Source organism: Electrona antarctica (assembly GCF_951216825.1).
Source record: "Electrona antarctica genome assembly, chromosome: 9".
NCBI classification, from domain to species: Eukaryota; Metazoa; Chordata; class Actinopteri; order Myctophiformes; family Myctophidae; genus Electrona; species Electrona antarctica.
The window spans coordinates 55,419,398-55,436,124 of record NC_136790.1 but is presented as its reverse complement, the minus strand read 5'-3'; the positions used below and the strand labels follow the sequence as shown (position 1 = coordinate 55,436,124).

The following is a 16,727-nucleotide window of genomic DNA, read 5'->3' as shown; positions in this document are numbered from 1 at the left end:
ACACTTCCTTGTTTAATCAGCCAGTCCAGCCAGGCTGTGTTTACGACTTGATTGATTGATTGAACTCAATACAAAGACTGTTAACTGTGAGTGGACGACCCAATACATTTGTTTACAAGAGGGTCCACCTTGTTCAATTCATCAAAACATTTAGAGACGTACAAATGGACACTTCTATATAGTCAAAGAACAGAACAGGAATTCATCATAAAGGAGGTAAAAATGGAAAAGAAACATACAGTGAGGGGGAAAAAGGGGTGGGGGGGGATTCAGATTTTACGGGGGCCAGTTTCGAATTGCAGCCGTCCGTAGGTGCCCTTTGAGAGCGGTTTGAAGGAGTCAAGGGATTTGCATGTCTTAATGACAGTTGGTAGGGCGTTTCACTTTTTGGTGGCATAGGAGCGAAAATTATTTAGTCCCTTGTTTGTGCCGATTCTGGGTTGACTCACATGACATGAAAACATGAAAATGTAAAAAAAAATTAAATGAGGTCAGAATCGGTCACAAATATAAATGCTTCCGTCATACGGTCTGGAGCAACGGAAGCTCTGATCATGAGTAAAATATAAATGCTTCCGTCATACAGTCTGGAGCAACGGAAGCTCTGATCACGAGTAAAATATAAATGCTTCCGTCATACAGTCTGGAGCAACGGAAGCTCTGATCATGAGTAAAATATAAATGTTTCCGTCATACAGTCTTTGGAGGGCCGGGCCAAAAGGCTTAACTTAATTTTGCATAATATCAATTGTATTTCTATATAAAAAGCAGTACATGGCCATTTATGATGATGTACAATAAGAGCGCCCCTCATTTCACATGGGTGTGATTTTCTACTTGCATGCTTGAGACGTTTCCTTTCCCAGTTGAAAACTTTGTTTTTGTTTAAGTTACAAGTCATGTAAATACTAGCATTTTATTTGAACAATGAGAACATTGTTCTTCCATACGGAGGACCCTGGAGGTGCCACTTTCACAGCCCACATGGCGCACTGCTTACTATTGTTGAGTCACTCACAACCATTAAACAACGACGTTCTGAAAACACAATAACAAGCCAACCAGTGAGGATCTGGTTCTTGTTGAGACTTGGCAGCCTGGCAGGCATTGATGTGTGCAATTCTGCCAGATTTACTTTGTGGTACAACGGTGTCGACTCGTGTGCCGAAAACAGACGATCCACAATTGTGAGCTTAAGCTCACGGCGCATCATTAAGAAGCGTGCCACATTCGGGGCGCAAGCACCGCCGTATGATGCAGCATCTTAAGTTAACTTTATTGGCGAGGCGGGTTAGAGCGGGTTAAATAAAGCATAATGGGATTTAACTTGTCCTCCTGCGAGGAAGTTTGGTAATCATGCGCCTGCCCTACCATGTTGTGGAGCTGCATGCTTAGCTGGGCTTCATGGCTATTTGCATTCACCGACGCTGTTGTCACCAATAAATCCAAAAAGCCGACATTTTCGCATATGAGGGGGGTGAAGGAAGGAAGACAGGTTCTCAATCACACGTGCACAGTTGACGTGCAGATTGCATGCGGTGTGAGAATACATGGGCTTCAAAATAAAAGCAATGCGGTTTTAGTCCACCCATATGGTAATGAAGGTATGTTTTATTTTCTAATTATCAAGTAATCTTTCGCGGGCCGGTCAGAGTCAGCCGGCAGGCCGTATTTGGCCCGCGGGCCGTACAATGCCCAGGTCTGGTCTGGAGCAACGGAAGCTCTGATCACGAGTAAAATATAAATGCTTCCGTCATACAGTCTGGAGCAACGGAAGCTCTGATCACGAGTAAAATATAAATGCTTCCGTCATACAGTCTGGAGCAACGGAAGCTCTGATCACGAGTAAAATATAAAGCGGAAGTGAAGCCCCTATGATGTCCTTGGTTCCTTTCCTATGTCCTTGTTTCCTTTCCTTCCAGATCAGGACCTGTATGACTTCATAGATCCTAACCCAGAGGATGACTGCGTGCTGCTGTCGGAGGACGGAGGTCCACAGGGGGTCCATGTGTCCTGCATCAAGGTACATGTTACTGTCGGAGGACGGGGGTCCACAGGGGGTCCATGTGTCCTGCATTAAGGTACATGTTACTGTCAGAGGACGGGGGTCCACAGGGGGTCCATGTGTCCTGCATTAAGGTACATGTTACTGTCAGAGGACGGGGGTCCACAGGGGGTCCATGTGTCCTGCATCAAGGTACATGTTACTGTCAGAGGACGGGGGTCCACAGGGGGGGGTCCCTGTGTCCTGCATTAAGGTACATGTTACTGTCAGAGGGGGAGGGGGGGGGTCCACAGGGGGGGTCCCCCCACAGGGGGTCCCTGTGTCCTGCATTAAGGTACATGTTACTGTCAGAGGACGAGGGTCCACAGGGGGTCCCTGTGTCCTGCATTAAGGTACATGTTACTGTCAGAGGACGAGGGTCCACAGGGGGTCCCTGTGTCCTGCATTAAGGTACAGGAGGACGAGGGTCCACAGGGGGTCCCTGTGTCCTGCATTAAGGTACAGGAGGACGAGGGTCCACAGGGGGTCCACAGGGGGTCCCTGTGTCCTGCATTAAGGTACAGGAGGACGAGGGTCCACAGGGGGTCCACAGGGGGTCCATGTGTCCTGCATTAAGGTACAGGAGGACGAGGGTCCACAGGGGGTCCACAGGGGGTCCACAGGGGGTCCATGTGTCCTGCATTAAGGTACAGGAGGACGAGGGTCCACAGGGGGTCCATGTGTCCTGCATTAAGGTACAGGAGGACGAGGGTCCACAGGGGGTCCACAGGGGGTCCACAGGGGGTCCATGTGTCCTGCATTAAGGTACAGGAGGACGAGGGTCCACAGGGGGTCCACAGGGGGTCCCTGTGTCCTGCATTAAGGTACATGTTACTGTCAGAGGACGGGGGTCCACAGGGGGACCCCCACAGGGACCCCCACGGGGTACACAGGGTACAGTCCCTCCCTAACATTTATTTCTACTGGATTTATCATACGTCGATTTAATAGCCAGATTGATACGGTGGTGAGTCACCGCAGTGGGGGGGCAGCCATGTTTGTTGTCTGACGCTGTCGAGTGACTGGGCTGATGGCCAATCAGGTGAATCAGCTGCTGCGATCGGATTGCGATTCTGAACGACACTAACGCCGCCGTAGTCGGAGAGACTCCAGACCTGAATCGCCAGAACATATTTTCTGAATGGGGCGTGGCTAGCGATCCAGGGCTGGAGCCAGGCTAGGTACACCAGAGGACGACGGGGTACGCTGTACGTCTGCTGTTCATTTAAAAAGATCTTTTGTTTGGTGGTGTTTGTGTTTCTTCAGGACCTGGAGAAGGTTCTGAACATGGCCCACCAGAACAGAGACAAGGAGGAGGAGTCAGGGTGAGTAACACCTTATATGGACATACTGTCCAGTTTTAGTCATCACAGCTTAATCTTTATCGTGTTTTCATTTAGTTTCCGTCTTTGAAAAAGTCGACAAAACTTTATTTTATTGTATCCTTTATTAATTGTTCCCGTATGTGCTGAATGTATCCCAGCCATGCATGGCCATCAATTCGACCACGCCTGCTTTTATGGTGTGCTAAAAAAAACATACCATTATATAATGTGTGATAACATTTTGTATTCATCTCGACGGGATCCCAGCTGTGAGCTGGCTTCATTACACCAGGGGTTCTCAACGTTTTTGGCCGGGGACCCCCGGAAATGCTTTGGCAATGTCTCGGGACCCCCGCCCCGCCCCCTCCCGACCCCCAATATAAATTGACTGCTACAATAACCTTAAACCATTTTGGGCGGGAACCCCTTTTGATGTTTTAAGCATTGTTATAATTTAGCTATTGAAAAATAGCAGATCTACAAGCTCATAGCGCGCCACCGAGTGGCGCGCTATGAACTTGTAGGTCTGCTATTTTTGAAAAATCGTGAAAATAACATTTTTTTTTTTTTTTTTTAATAATTTGGGGACCCCCTAAAATAATTTGGCGACCCCCCGAGGGGTCGCGACCCACGGGTTGAGAACCCCTGCACTATAGATACAAGTTACGTCATGTCTGTAACCCATTCAGACCTGAGGCCGATTTGGTTTTGCCTGACGTTTTGCGAAGAAAAATTATATATACGATATTCAAAGATTTGTGCCGCATTTTCACGATTTTTCAAAAATAGCAGACCTACAAGCTCGTAGCGCGCCACTCGGTGGCGCGCTATGAGCTTGTAGATCTGCTATTTTTCAATAGCTAAATTATAACATAATGCTTAAAACACCAAAAGGGGTTCCCACCCAAAATGGGTTAAGGTTATTGTAGCAGTCAATTTATATTGGAGGTTGGGAGGGGGCGGGGCGGGGGTCCCGAGACATTGCCAAAGCATTTCCGGGGGTCCCCGGCCAAAAACGTTGAGAACCCCTGCATTATATAATGTGTGATAACATGTTTTATACATCTCGACGGGATCCCAGCTGTGAGCTGGCTTCATTACACATGCTAGATACAAGTTACATCATGTCTTTAATGGCATTCATTTATCATAGTAGTAATAATGGATGAATGCAGGATAACGTAATATGTTTTATTACATCTTAATGGAGCTAAACATGAGCTGGCATTCTCTGAGCCCAAAGTAAACGTCCTTTAAAGTTTACTCGGTCCCTGGCACCGAAACATTTCGGATGGTCTATCGCTCTGATAACAGATCTGACAAGCAGCAGCAGGTGATAAATGGACTATTTCTATAGAAACATGTTCTATCTCTCTCTGAGAGTCTCGCGTTACCAGACTGGTGCCTCTCGCAATTTAATTCGGCATTCAGCATTCGGAGATTGTGGAATAGTTGTCTGGATACGCGAGAATTATCTTTCTGATAACAGATCTGCAAGGTAATAGAGTATAGTTCTGCTATAGAAACATGTTCTATCTCTCTGATAACAGATCTGACAAGGAGGCGCCGGGCGAGGAGGAGGACGAGGAGCTGAAGGAGGTTCTAGACCTGAGGAAGATCGCCGTGCAGCTCCTCCAGCAGGAGCAGCAGAACAGGTACCCTGTGGCACTCCTTTTTTAACGAGAACTACAGGTATCCTGTGGCACTCCTTTTATAACGAGAACTACAGGTACCCTGTGGCACTCCTTTTATAACGAGACTTAGTTACCCTGTGGCACTCCTTTTATAACGAGACCTACAGGTACCCTGTGGCACTCCTTTTTTAACGAGACCTACAGGTATCCTGTGGCACTCCTTTTTTAACGAGACCTACAGGTACCCTGTGGCACTCCTTTTATAACGAGACCTACATGTACCCTGTGGCACTCCTTTTATAACGAGACCTACAGGTGCCCTGGGGCACTCCTTTTATAACGAGACCTACAGGTACCCTGGGGCACTCCTTTTTTAACGAGACCTACAGGTACCCTGTGGCACTCCTTTTTTAACGAGAACTACAGGTGCCCTGTGGCACTCCTTTTATAACGAGACCTACAGGTACCCTGTGGCACTCCTTTTATAACGAGACCTACAGGTGCCCTGGGGCACTCCTTTTATAACGAGACCTACAGGTGCCCTGGGGCACTCCTTTTATAACGAGGTACTACAGGTACCCTGTGGCACTCCTTTTATAACGAGACCTACAGGTACCCTGTGGCACTCCTTTTTTAACGAGACCTACAGGTACCCTGTGGCACTCCTTTTATAACGAGACCTACAGGTACCCTGTGGCACTCCTTTTATAACGAGACCTACAGGTACCCTGTGGCACTCCTTTTATAACGATACCTACAGGTACCCTGTGGCACTCCTTTTATAACGAGACCTACAGGTACCCTGTGGCACTCCTTTTATAACGAGACCTACAGGTACCCTGTGGCACTCCTTTTATAACGAGACCTACAGGTACCCTGTGGCACTCCTTTTATAACGAGACCTACAGGTACCCTGTGGCACTCCTTTTATAACGAGACCTACAGGTACCCTGTGGCACTCCTTTTATAACGAGACCTACAGGTACCCTGTGGAACTCCTTTTATAACGAGACCTACAGGTACCCTGGGGCACTCCTTTTATAACGAGAACTACATGTACCCTGTGGCACTCCTTTTATAACGAGAACTACAGGCACCCTGTGGCACTCCTTTTATAACGAGAACTACAACTCCTTTTATAACGAGACCTACAGGTACCCTGTGGCACTCCTTTTATAACGAGACCTACAGGTACCCTGTGGCACTGCTTTTATAACGAGACCTACAGGTACCCTGTGGCACTCCTTTTATAACGAGACCTACAGGTGCCCTGTGGCACTCCTTTTATAACGAGGTACTACAGGTACCCTGTGGCACTCCTTTTATAACGAGACCTACAGGTACCCTGTGGCACTCCTTTTATAACGAGACCTACAGGTACCCTGTGGCACTCCTTTTATAACGAGACCTACAGGTACCCTGTGGCACTCCTTTTATAACGAGAACTACAGGTACCCTGTGGCACTCCTTTTATAACGAGAACTACAGGTACCCTGTGGCACTCCTTTTATAACGAGACCTACAGGTGCCCTGTGGCACTCCTTTTATAACGAGACCTACAGGTACCCTGTGGCACTCCTTTTATAACGAGACCTACAGGTACCCTGTGGCACTCCTTTTATAACGAGACCTACAGGTACCCTGTGGCACTCCTTTTATAACGAGAACTACAGGCACCCTGTGGCACTCCTTTTATAACGAGACCTGCATGTACCCTGTGGCACTCCTTTTATAACGAGACCTACAGGTACCCTGTGGCACTCCTTTTATAACGAGACCTACAGGTACCCTGTGGCACTCCTTTTATAACGAGACCTACAGGTACCCTGTGGCACTCCTTTTATAACGAGACCTACAGGTACCCTGTGGCACTCCTTTTATAACGAGACCTACAGGTACCCTGTGGCACTCCTTTTATAACGAGACCTACAGGTACCCTGTGGCACTCCTTTTATAACGAGACCTACAGGTACCCTGTGGCACTCCTTTTATAACGAGAACTACAGGTACCCTGTGGCACTCCTTTTATAACGAGACCTACAGGCGCCCTGTGGCACTCCTTTTTTAACGAGAACTACAGGTACCCTGTGGCACTCCTTTTATAACGAGACCTACAGGTACCCTGTGGCACTCCTTTTATAACGAGACCTACAGGTACCCTGTGGCACTCCTTTCATAACGAGACCTACAGGTACCCTGTGGCACTCCTTTTATAACGAGACCTACAGGTACCCTGTGGCACTCCTTTTATAACGAGACCTACAGGTACCCTGTGGCACTCCTTTCATAACGAGACCTACAGGTACCCTGTGGCACTCCTTTTATAACGAGACCTACAGGTACCCTGTGGCACTCCTTTTATAACGAGACCTACAGGTACCCTGTGGCACTCCTTTTATAACGAGACCTACAGGTACCCTGTGGCACTCCTTTTATAACGAGACCTACAGGTACCCTGTGGCACTCCTTTCATAACGAGACCTACAGGTACCCTGTGGCACTCCTTTTATAACGAGACCTACAGGTACCCTGTGGCACTCCTTTTATAACGAGACCTACAGGTACCCTGTGGCACTCCTTTTATAACGAGACCTACAGGTACCCTGTGGCACTCCTTTTATAACGAGACCTACAGGTACCCTGTGGCACTCCTTTTATAACGAGACCTACAGGTACCCTGTGGCACTCCTTTTATAACGAGAACTACAGGTACCCTGTGGCACTCCTTTTATAACGAGAACTACAGGTACCCTGTGGCACTCCTTTTATAACGAGAACTACAGGCGCCCTGTGGCACTCCTTTTTTAACGAGAACTACAGGTACCCTGTGGCACTCCTTTTATAACGAGACCTACAGGTACCCTGTGGCACTCCTTTTATAACGAGACCTACAGGTACCCTGTGGCACTCCTTTCATAACGAGACCTACAGGTACCCTGTGGCACTCCTTTTATAACGAGACCTACAGGTACCCTGTGGCACTCCTTTTATAACGAGACCTACAGGTACCCTGTGGCACTCCTTTCATAACGAGACCTACAGGTACCCTGTGGCACTCCTTTTATAACGAGACCTACAGGTACCCTGTGGCACTCCTTTTATAACGAGACCTACAGGTACCCTGTGGCACTCCTTTTATAACGAGACCTACAGGTACCCTGTGGCACTCCTTTTATAACGAGACCTACAGGTACCCTGTGGCACTCCTTTCATAACGAGACCTACAGGTACCCTGTGGCACTCCTTTTATAACGAGACCTACAGGTACCCTGTGGCACTCCTTTTATAACGAGACCTACAGGTACCCTGTGGCACTCCTTTTATAACGAGACCTACAGGTACCCTGTGGCACTCCTTTTATAACGAGACCTACAGGTACCCTGTGGCACTCCTTTTATAACGAGACCTACAGGTACCCTGTGGCACTCCTTTTATAACGAGACCTACAGGTACCCTGTGGCACTCCTTTTATAACGAGAACTACAGGTACCCTGTGGCACTCCTTTTATAACGAGAACTACAGGTACCCTGTGGCACTCCTTTTATAACGAGAACTACAGGTACCCTGTGGCACTCCTTTTATAACGAGACCTACAGGTACCCTGTGGCACTCCTTTTATAACGAGACCTACAGGTACCCTGTGGCACTCCTTTTATAACGAGAACTACAGGTACCCTGTGGCACTCCTTTTATAACGAGACCTACAGGTACCCTGTGGCACTCCTTTTATAACGAGAACTACAGGTACCCTGTGGCACTCCTTTTATAACGAGAACTACAGGTACCCTGTGGCACTCCTTTTATAACGAGAACTACAGGTACCCTGTGGCACTCCTTTTATAACGAGACCTACAGGTACCCTGTGGCACTCCTTTTATAACGAGAACTACAGGTACCCTGTGGCACTCCTTTTATAACGAGACCTACAGGTACCCTGTGGCACTCCTTTTATAACGAGAACTACAGGTACCCTGTGGCACTCCTTTTATAACGAGAACTACAGGTACCCTGTGGCACTCCTTTTATAACGAGAACTACAGGTACCCTGTGGCACTCCTTTTATAACGAGAACTACAGGTACCCTGTGGCACTCCTTTTATAACGAGACCTACAGGTACCCTGTGGCACTCCTTTTATAACGAGACCTACAGGTACCCTGTGGCACTCCTTTTATAACGAGAACTACAGGTACCCTGTGGCACTCCTTTTATAACGAGACCTACAGGTACCCTGTGGCACTCCTTTTATAACGAGAACTACAGGTACCCTGTGGCACTCCTTTTATAACGAGACCTACAGGTACCCTGTGGCACTCCTTTTATAACGAGACCTACAGGTACCCTGTGGCACTCCTTTTATAACGAGAACTACAGGTACCCTGTGGCACTCCTTTTATAACGAGAACTACAGGTACCCTGTGGCACTCCTTTTATAACGAGAACTACAGGTACCCTGTGGCACTCCTTTTATAACGAGACCTACAGGTACCCTGTGGCACTCCTTTTATAACGAGACCTACAGGTACCCTGTGGCACTCCTTTTATAACGAGAACTACAGGTACCCTGTGGCACTCCTTTTATAACGAGAACTACAGGTACCCTGTGGCACTCCTTTTATAACGAGACCTACAGGTACCCTGTGGCACTCCTTTTATAACGAGACCTACAGGTACCCTGTGGCACTCCTTTTATAACGAGAACTACAGGTACCCTGTGGCACTCCTTTTATAACGAGAACTACAGGTACCCTGTGGCACTCCTTTTATAACGAGACCTACAGGTGCCCTGTGGCACTCCTTTTATAACGAGACCTACAGGTGCCCTGTGGCACTCCTTTTATAACGAGACCTACAGGTGCCCTGTGGCACTCCTTTTATAACGAGACCTACAGGTGCCCTGTGGCACTCCTTTTATAACGAGAACTACAGGTACCCTGTGGCACTCCTTTTATAACGAGACCTACAGGTGCCCTGTGGCACTCCTTTTATAACGAGAACTACAGGTGCCCTGTGGCACTCCTTTTATAACGAGACCTACAGGTACCCTGTGGCACTCCTTTTATAACGAGACCTACAGGTACCCTGTGGCACTCCTTTTATAACGAGAACTACAGGTACCCTGTGGCACTCCTTTTATAACGAGACCTACAGGTACCCTGTGGCACTCCTTTTATAACGAGACCTACAGGTGCCCTGTGGCACTCCTTTTATAACGAGACCTACAGGTACCCTGTGGCACTCCTTTTATAACGAGACCTACAGGTGCCCTGTGGCACTCCTTTTATAACGAGACCTACAGGTACCCTGTGGCACTCCTTTTATAACGAGACCTACAGGTACCCTGTGGCACTCCTTTTATAACGAGAACTACAGGTACCCTGTGGCACTCCTTTTATAACGAGACCTACAGGTACCCTGTGGCACTCCTTTTATAACGAGACCTACAGGTACCCTGTGGCACTCCTTTTATAACGAGAACTACAGGTACCCTGTGGCACTCCTTTTATAACGAGAACTACAGGTACCCTGTGGCACTCCTTTTATAACGAGACCTACAGGTACCCTGTGGCACTCCTTTTATAACGAGACCTACAGGTACCCTGTGGCACTCCTTTTATAACGAGAACTACAGGTACCCTGTGGCACTCCTTTTATAACGAGAACTACAGGTACCCTGTGGCACTCCTTTTATAACGAGACCTACAGGTGCCCTGTGGCACTCCTTTTATAACGAGACCTACAGGTGCCCTGTGGCACTCCTTTTATAACGAGACCTACAGGTGCCCTGTGGCACTCCTTTTATAACGAGACCTACAGGTGCCCTGTGGCACTCCTTTTATAACGAGAACTACAGGTACCCTGTGGCACTCCTTTTATAACGAGACCTACAGGTGCCCTGTGGCACTCCTTTTATAACGAGAACTACAGGTACCCTGTGGCACTCCTTTTATAACGAGACCTACAGGTACCCTGTGGCACTCCTTTTATAACGAGACCTACAGGTGCCCTGTGGCACTCCTTTTATAACGAGACCTACAGGTACCCTGTGGCACTCCTTTTATAACGAGACCTACAGGTACCCTGTGGCACTCCTTTTATAACGAGAACTACAGGTACCCTGTGGCACTCCTTTTATAACGAGACCTACAGGTACCCTGTGGCACTCCTTTTATAACGAGACCTACAGGTGCCCTGTGGCACTCCTTTTATAACGAGACCTACAGGTACCCTGTGGCACTCCTTTTATAACGAGACCTACAGGTGCCCTGTGGCACTCCTTTTATAACGAGACCTACAGGTGCCCTGTGGCACTCCTTTTATAACGAGACCTACAGGTACCCTGTGGCACTCCTTTTATAACGAGACCTACAGGTACCCTGTGGCACTCCTTTTATAACGAGACCTACAGGTACCCTGGGGCACTCCTTTTATAACGAGAACTACAGGTACCCTGTGGCACTGCTTTTATAACGAGACCTACAGGTACCCTGTGGCACTCCTTTTATAACGAGACCTACAGGTACCGTGTGGCACTCCTTTTATAACGAGACCTACAGGTACCCTGTGGCACTCCTTTTATAACGAGAACTACAGGTACCCTGTGGCACTCCTTTTATAACGAGAACTACAGGTACCCTGTGGCACTCCTTTTATAACGAGACCTACAGGTACCCTGTGGCACTCCTTTTATAACGAGACCTACAGGTACCCTGTGGCACTCCTTTTATAACGAGACCTACAGGTACCCTGTGGCACTCCTTTTATAACGAGACCTACAGGTACCCTGTGGCACTCCTTTTATAACGAGACCTACAGGTACCCTGTGGCACTCCTTTTATAACGAGACCTACAGGTACCCTGTGGCACTCCTTTTATAACGAGACCTACAGGTACCCTGTGGCACTCCTTTTATAACGAGACCTACAGGTACCCTGTGGCACTCCTTTTATAACGAGACCTACAGGTACCCTGTGGCACTCCTTTTATAACGAGACCTACAGGTACCCTGTGGCACTCCTTTTATAACGAGACCTACAGGTACCCTGTGGCACTCCTTTTATAACGAGACCTACAGGTACCCTGTGGCACTCCTTTTATAACGAGACCTACAGGTACCCTGTGGCACTCCTTTTATAACGAGACCTACAGGTACCCTGTGGCACTCCTTTTATAACGAGACCTACAGGTACCCTGTGGCACTCCTTTTATAACGAGACCTACAGGTACCCTGTGGCACTCCTTTTATAACGAGACCTACAGGTACCCTGTGGCACTCCTTTTATAACGAGACCTACAGGTACCCTGTGGCACTCCTTTTATAACGAGACCTACAGGTACCCTGTGGCACTCCTTTTATAACGAGACCTACAGGTACCCTGTGGCACTCCTTTTATAACGAGACCTACAGGTACCCTGTGGCACTCCTTTTATAACGAGACCTACAGGTACCCTGTGGCACTGCTTTTATAACGAGACCTACAGGTACCCTGTGGCACTCCTTTTATAACGAGACCTACAGGTACCCTGTGGCACTCCTTTTATAACGAGGTACTACAGGTACCCTGTGGCACTCCTTTTATAACGAGACCTACAGGTACCCTGTGGCACTGCTTTTATAACGAGACCTACAGGTACCCTGTGGCACTCCTTTTATAACGAGACCTACAGGTACCCAGCTGTGGCAGAAAACTGTCAGGATTTAGAAGACATGTAATGGTGAGTGACAGCACTAACCGTAGTGTGTCCATTTCTCTCCCTCCCCCGCTCCTCCTCATTGGCCACCGTCTTCACGCATCATCATCATCATGGCCACGCCCAGGCGGCGCTCCCTCATATGCAGAGCGGAGAGTCTGATCCACCGACGGAGGGTGACGGGCCGAGCACACAGGTAGGACTTGTGTGTGTGCGTGCTCCTCAGTCATTCTGGTTGTTGTTAAAACACTTTAATTGCCCGGAACTATTTAATCCATTACATTCATGCGCCCAGTCGATTTATAAACACGGACGCCTTTTCCGGACGGACCGGCCGGAAGTTCATGATGTTGTGTAGCAGCTAACAATAGCCACAGCACTTTAGAATCGATCGACAACAACGGGAGACAAGAATAAATCTATCGAGACTAGCGACTGGACCGCGGAGCGGCGTCTAACACAGGATCTTTTTTCAGAAAAAGACGGGATGATTTAGATCGCAATTTATGAACGTTTTAAGATTTTCGTTTTCATCAGCTAAACAGAGGAGGGAGTTTTTTGATGACGTCTCAGTCTTGCGCGTCACCGAGGAGAGCCCAGCAGGTGCGCCTGGGCTATACAGCCAGGCGATCTGTTCTCGTATCAATAAACTTCGTCTTTAGGACAATACTTCGTCCTGAGCGTGTGTGTGTGTGTGTGTTCAGGTTCCTCAGTCATTCCGGAGGCTCCAGCAACAAGCAACGCTCCACAACGCAGACGGCACGCAGGTACTGATGGACTGATCTACAAGACCACAGTGTACTGATGGACTGATCTACAAGACCACAGTATACTGATGGACTGATCTACAAGACCACAGTATACTGATGGACTGATCTACAAGACCACAGTATACTGATGGACTGATCTACAAGACCACAGTATACTGATGGACTGATCTACAAGACCACAGTGTACTGATGGACTGATCTACAAGACCACAGTATACTGATGGACTGATCTACAAGACCACAGTATACTGATGGACTGATCTACAAGACCACAGTATACTGATGGACTGATCTACAAGACCACAGTACACTGATGGACTGATCTACAAGACCACAGTATACTGATGGACTGATCTACAAGACCACAGTGTACTGATGGACTGATCTACAAGACCACAGTATACTGATGGACTGATCTACAAGACCACAGTATACTGATGGACTGATCTACAAGACCACAGTGTACTGATGGACTGATCTACAAGACCACCGTGTGTCGTGACGCGACACACTGTGGGCTTGTAGATCGGCTATTTGCAAATGGCCGGTATTGTGTGTGTATATTGGGTCTAGGTGGGGTAACGTGTGTGTTTTGTAATACTCAAAACATACACGTTTTCATATAGCAGTAATTACTGTGTGTGTGTGTGTGTGTGTGTGTGTGTGTGTGTGTGTGTGTGTGTGTGTGTGTGTGTGTGTGTGTGTGTGTGTGTGTGTGTGTGTGTGTGTGTGTGTGTGTGTGTGTGTGTGTGTGTGTGTGTGTGTGTGTGTGTGTGTGTGTGTGTGTGTGTGTGTTCTCAGTGCGTCTCTTGATGAGGGGACCAGTGGGGGTCCAGCGATGATCGGACAGGTACGTGACCACATTGACGGGGGGGGGGGGGGGGGGGGGGGGTCCCTGGAACTACATATTTCCAGATGGGGGTCCTTGACATGAATTAGTTTGAGCACCACTGATATAGAAACATAGGGTTTTCAGGATTTAGAACATGGGTTCTCAACCTGGGGGATTATTTATCTATCTATCTATCTATCTGCAACTGAATTGCTAGAAAATGGAAATGAACAGTTTACATAGTACTCATAGTACATGCATAAACTTTCCTTAATGATTATATCTGGTTTCAGTATTTTTTTCTGATGACATGAAGGTTATTGTAGCGGTCAGTTTGAGGGTAGGGAGGGGAGGGGGGTGTGGCGGTGGTTGCGACACATGGCCAAAGCATTTCCGGGGGTCCCCAGCCCAAAACCTTTGAGAACCCCTTGATTCAGAAGACATTTAGGTCTAAAAACTCTAAATCATCAAAATAAAATAATTCTGAACGCAGACGTGTGTTTGTGTGTACCCCCCCCCCCCCCCCCCAACGCAGCCGTCCTCTCCCTGACCTCTGACCTTTCTGACCCCCCCCCCCCGCCCCCCATACAGCCGTCGTCCTCCTGTTCCTTCGACGGCGGCCTGAGGTCGGAGCCGCCGTGCGACTCTGAGCCGCGCTGGCCCGACCTTCCCCCCGTCCTGAACCAGAACGAAGAGCGCCGGAGGACCAAGTACCTACGCAAGGACTACCTCAAGGTAGGCTCTAAAACATGGCAAGGACTACCTCAAGGTAGGCTCTGAAACCTGGACACGGACTACCTCAAGGTAGGCTCTAAAACCTGGCAAGGACTACCTCAAGGTAGGCTCTAAAACCTGGCAAGGCCTACCTCAAGGTAGGCTCTGAAACCTGACCAGGACTACCTCAAGGTACGCTCTAAAACATGGCAAGGACTACCTCAAGGTAGGCTCTGAAACCTGGACACGGACTACCTCAAGGTAGGCTCTAAAACCTGGCAAGGACTACCTCAAGGTAGGCTCTAAAACCTGGACAAGGACTACCTCAAGGTAGGCTCTGCCAAAACACCTAACTAAAACACAACTTATAACCTGAAGGTAGGCTCTACCCAAACACCTAACTAAAACACATCTTATAACCTTAAGGTAGGCTCTACCCAAACACCTAACTAAAACACATCTTATAACCTGAAGGTAGGCTCTACCCAAACACCTAACTAAAACACATCTTATAACCTTAAGGTAGGCTCTACCCAAACACCTAACTAAAACACATCTTATAAACTGAAGGTAGGCTCTACCCAAACACCTAACTAAAACACAGCTTATAACCTTAAGGTAGGCTCTACCCAAACACCTAACTAAAACACAACGTATAATCTTAAGGTAGGCTCTACCCAAACACCTAACCTAACTATAATATAACCTGAAGGTAGACTATAAATACATACTGTGTGTTCTCTTCTGCAGTACAAGTGCCAGAGTGCCCGCAAGAACTCCTGTGGAAATGACGAATGTGAGGTAAGAATACAAAACGTCTTTTAGATCAGTTTACAATGATTGTGATTTGTTTCGACTAATACTATGACGAAAAATGTTCGTCGACTATCCTTTTTCTCTGACGAAAACTAAATGGAAACTACATGAAAACTGAGCTACGATGACTAAAAGTAAGACTAAATATATTGACAATTTCGTCAACAAATAAAAACTAGACTAAAATGTTAGGAAGGGACTAGTGGACGAGAGATCTAGTATAAGTAAGACACAAGTCATTTTACACTTTCATTTCCTGAAGAATTAACATTTTGGAGTTATGAGGTTTCCTCCCAACAACAGAGATAATGTAATAATTATATGGTCAGCACACTCTATAGTAGGGAGGATTATCACACACAAAAGAAAAGAGATATTTGAATTAAGTGAAACAACTGAAGATACCTGTAACCATAGATATATATATAGAAAGCTAGATGGCTCACCTGCGCTCTGGCCAATGGAGAGCGACGTTGCTACGTGGCGGCCATCTTACCTCAGGGCAGCATACCATTGTGTTTATGGGCGTGTAGTTTTTAAATAACCATAACTAACCATAACTTTCAACCGATTTTCAAACGGTTTGGTTTGTTATAAACGTCAGAGACGTCCGCATACTTTTATACGACGTTCATATAAAACAACATTAAGCAGGTAAGCGTCCTGAATCATAGCCACGTTGACAACGTTTGTAATAAACCAACCCGTTTGTAAATCCGTCCAGATTGGAGGGAGTTATGACTGTTTTTTATTTGAGCTGCCATAGCACATACTGTAGCCCCGAGGCAAGATGGCCGCCGGGTGAACTACGTCAGAGCCTTTAGCCATCTAGCCTTTATATATGTCTATGGGCTGGTAGAGTACATAGAACTACAGATCCCACAATGCACTGCGTCATCT

The 16,727-nt window shown here is 47.5% G+C and overlaps 1 protein-coding gene across 1 annotated transcript in view; it reads left to right on the top strand.

Annotated features, from left to right (window-relative positions):
* lrch2 (leucine-rich repeats and calponin homology (CH) domain containing 2) overlaps window positions 1-16,727 on the top strand; it is a 75,437-nt gene that overhangs the window by 41,728 nt on the left and 16,982 nt on the right. Inside the window, exons 9-16 of the mRNA XM_079511082.1 lie at window positions 1,923-2,023; window positions 3,311-3,369; window positions 4,920-5,024; window positions 12,823-12,891; window positions 13,400-13,462; window positions 14,267-14,315; window positions 14,889-15,032; window positions 15,762-15,812. Of these exons, the coding sequence (XP_079367208.1) occupies window positions 1,923-2,023; window positions 3,311-3,369; window positions 4,920-5,024; window positions 12,823-12,891; window positions 13,400-13,462; window positions 14,267-14,315; window positions 14,889-15,032; window positions 15,762-15,812 (641 nt within the window). The remainder of the gene's footprint in view (window positions 1-1,922; window positions 2,024-3,310; window positions 3,370-4,919; window positions 5,025-12,822; window positions 12,892-13,399; window positions 13,463-14,266; window positions 14,316-14,888; window positions 15,033-15,761; window positions 15,813-16,727) is intronic.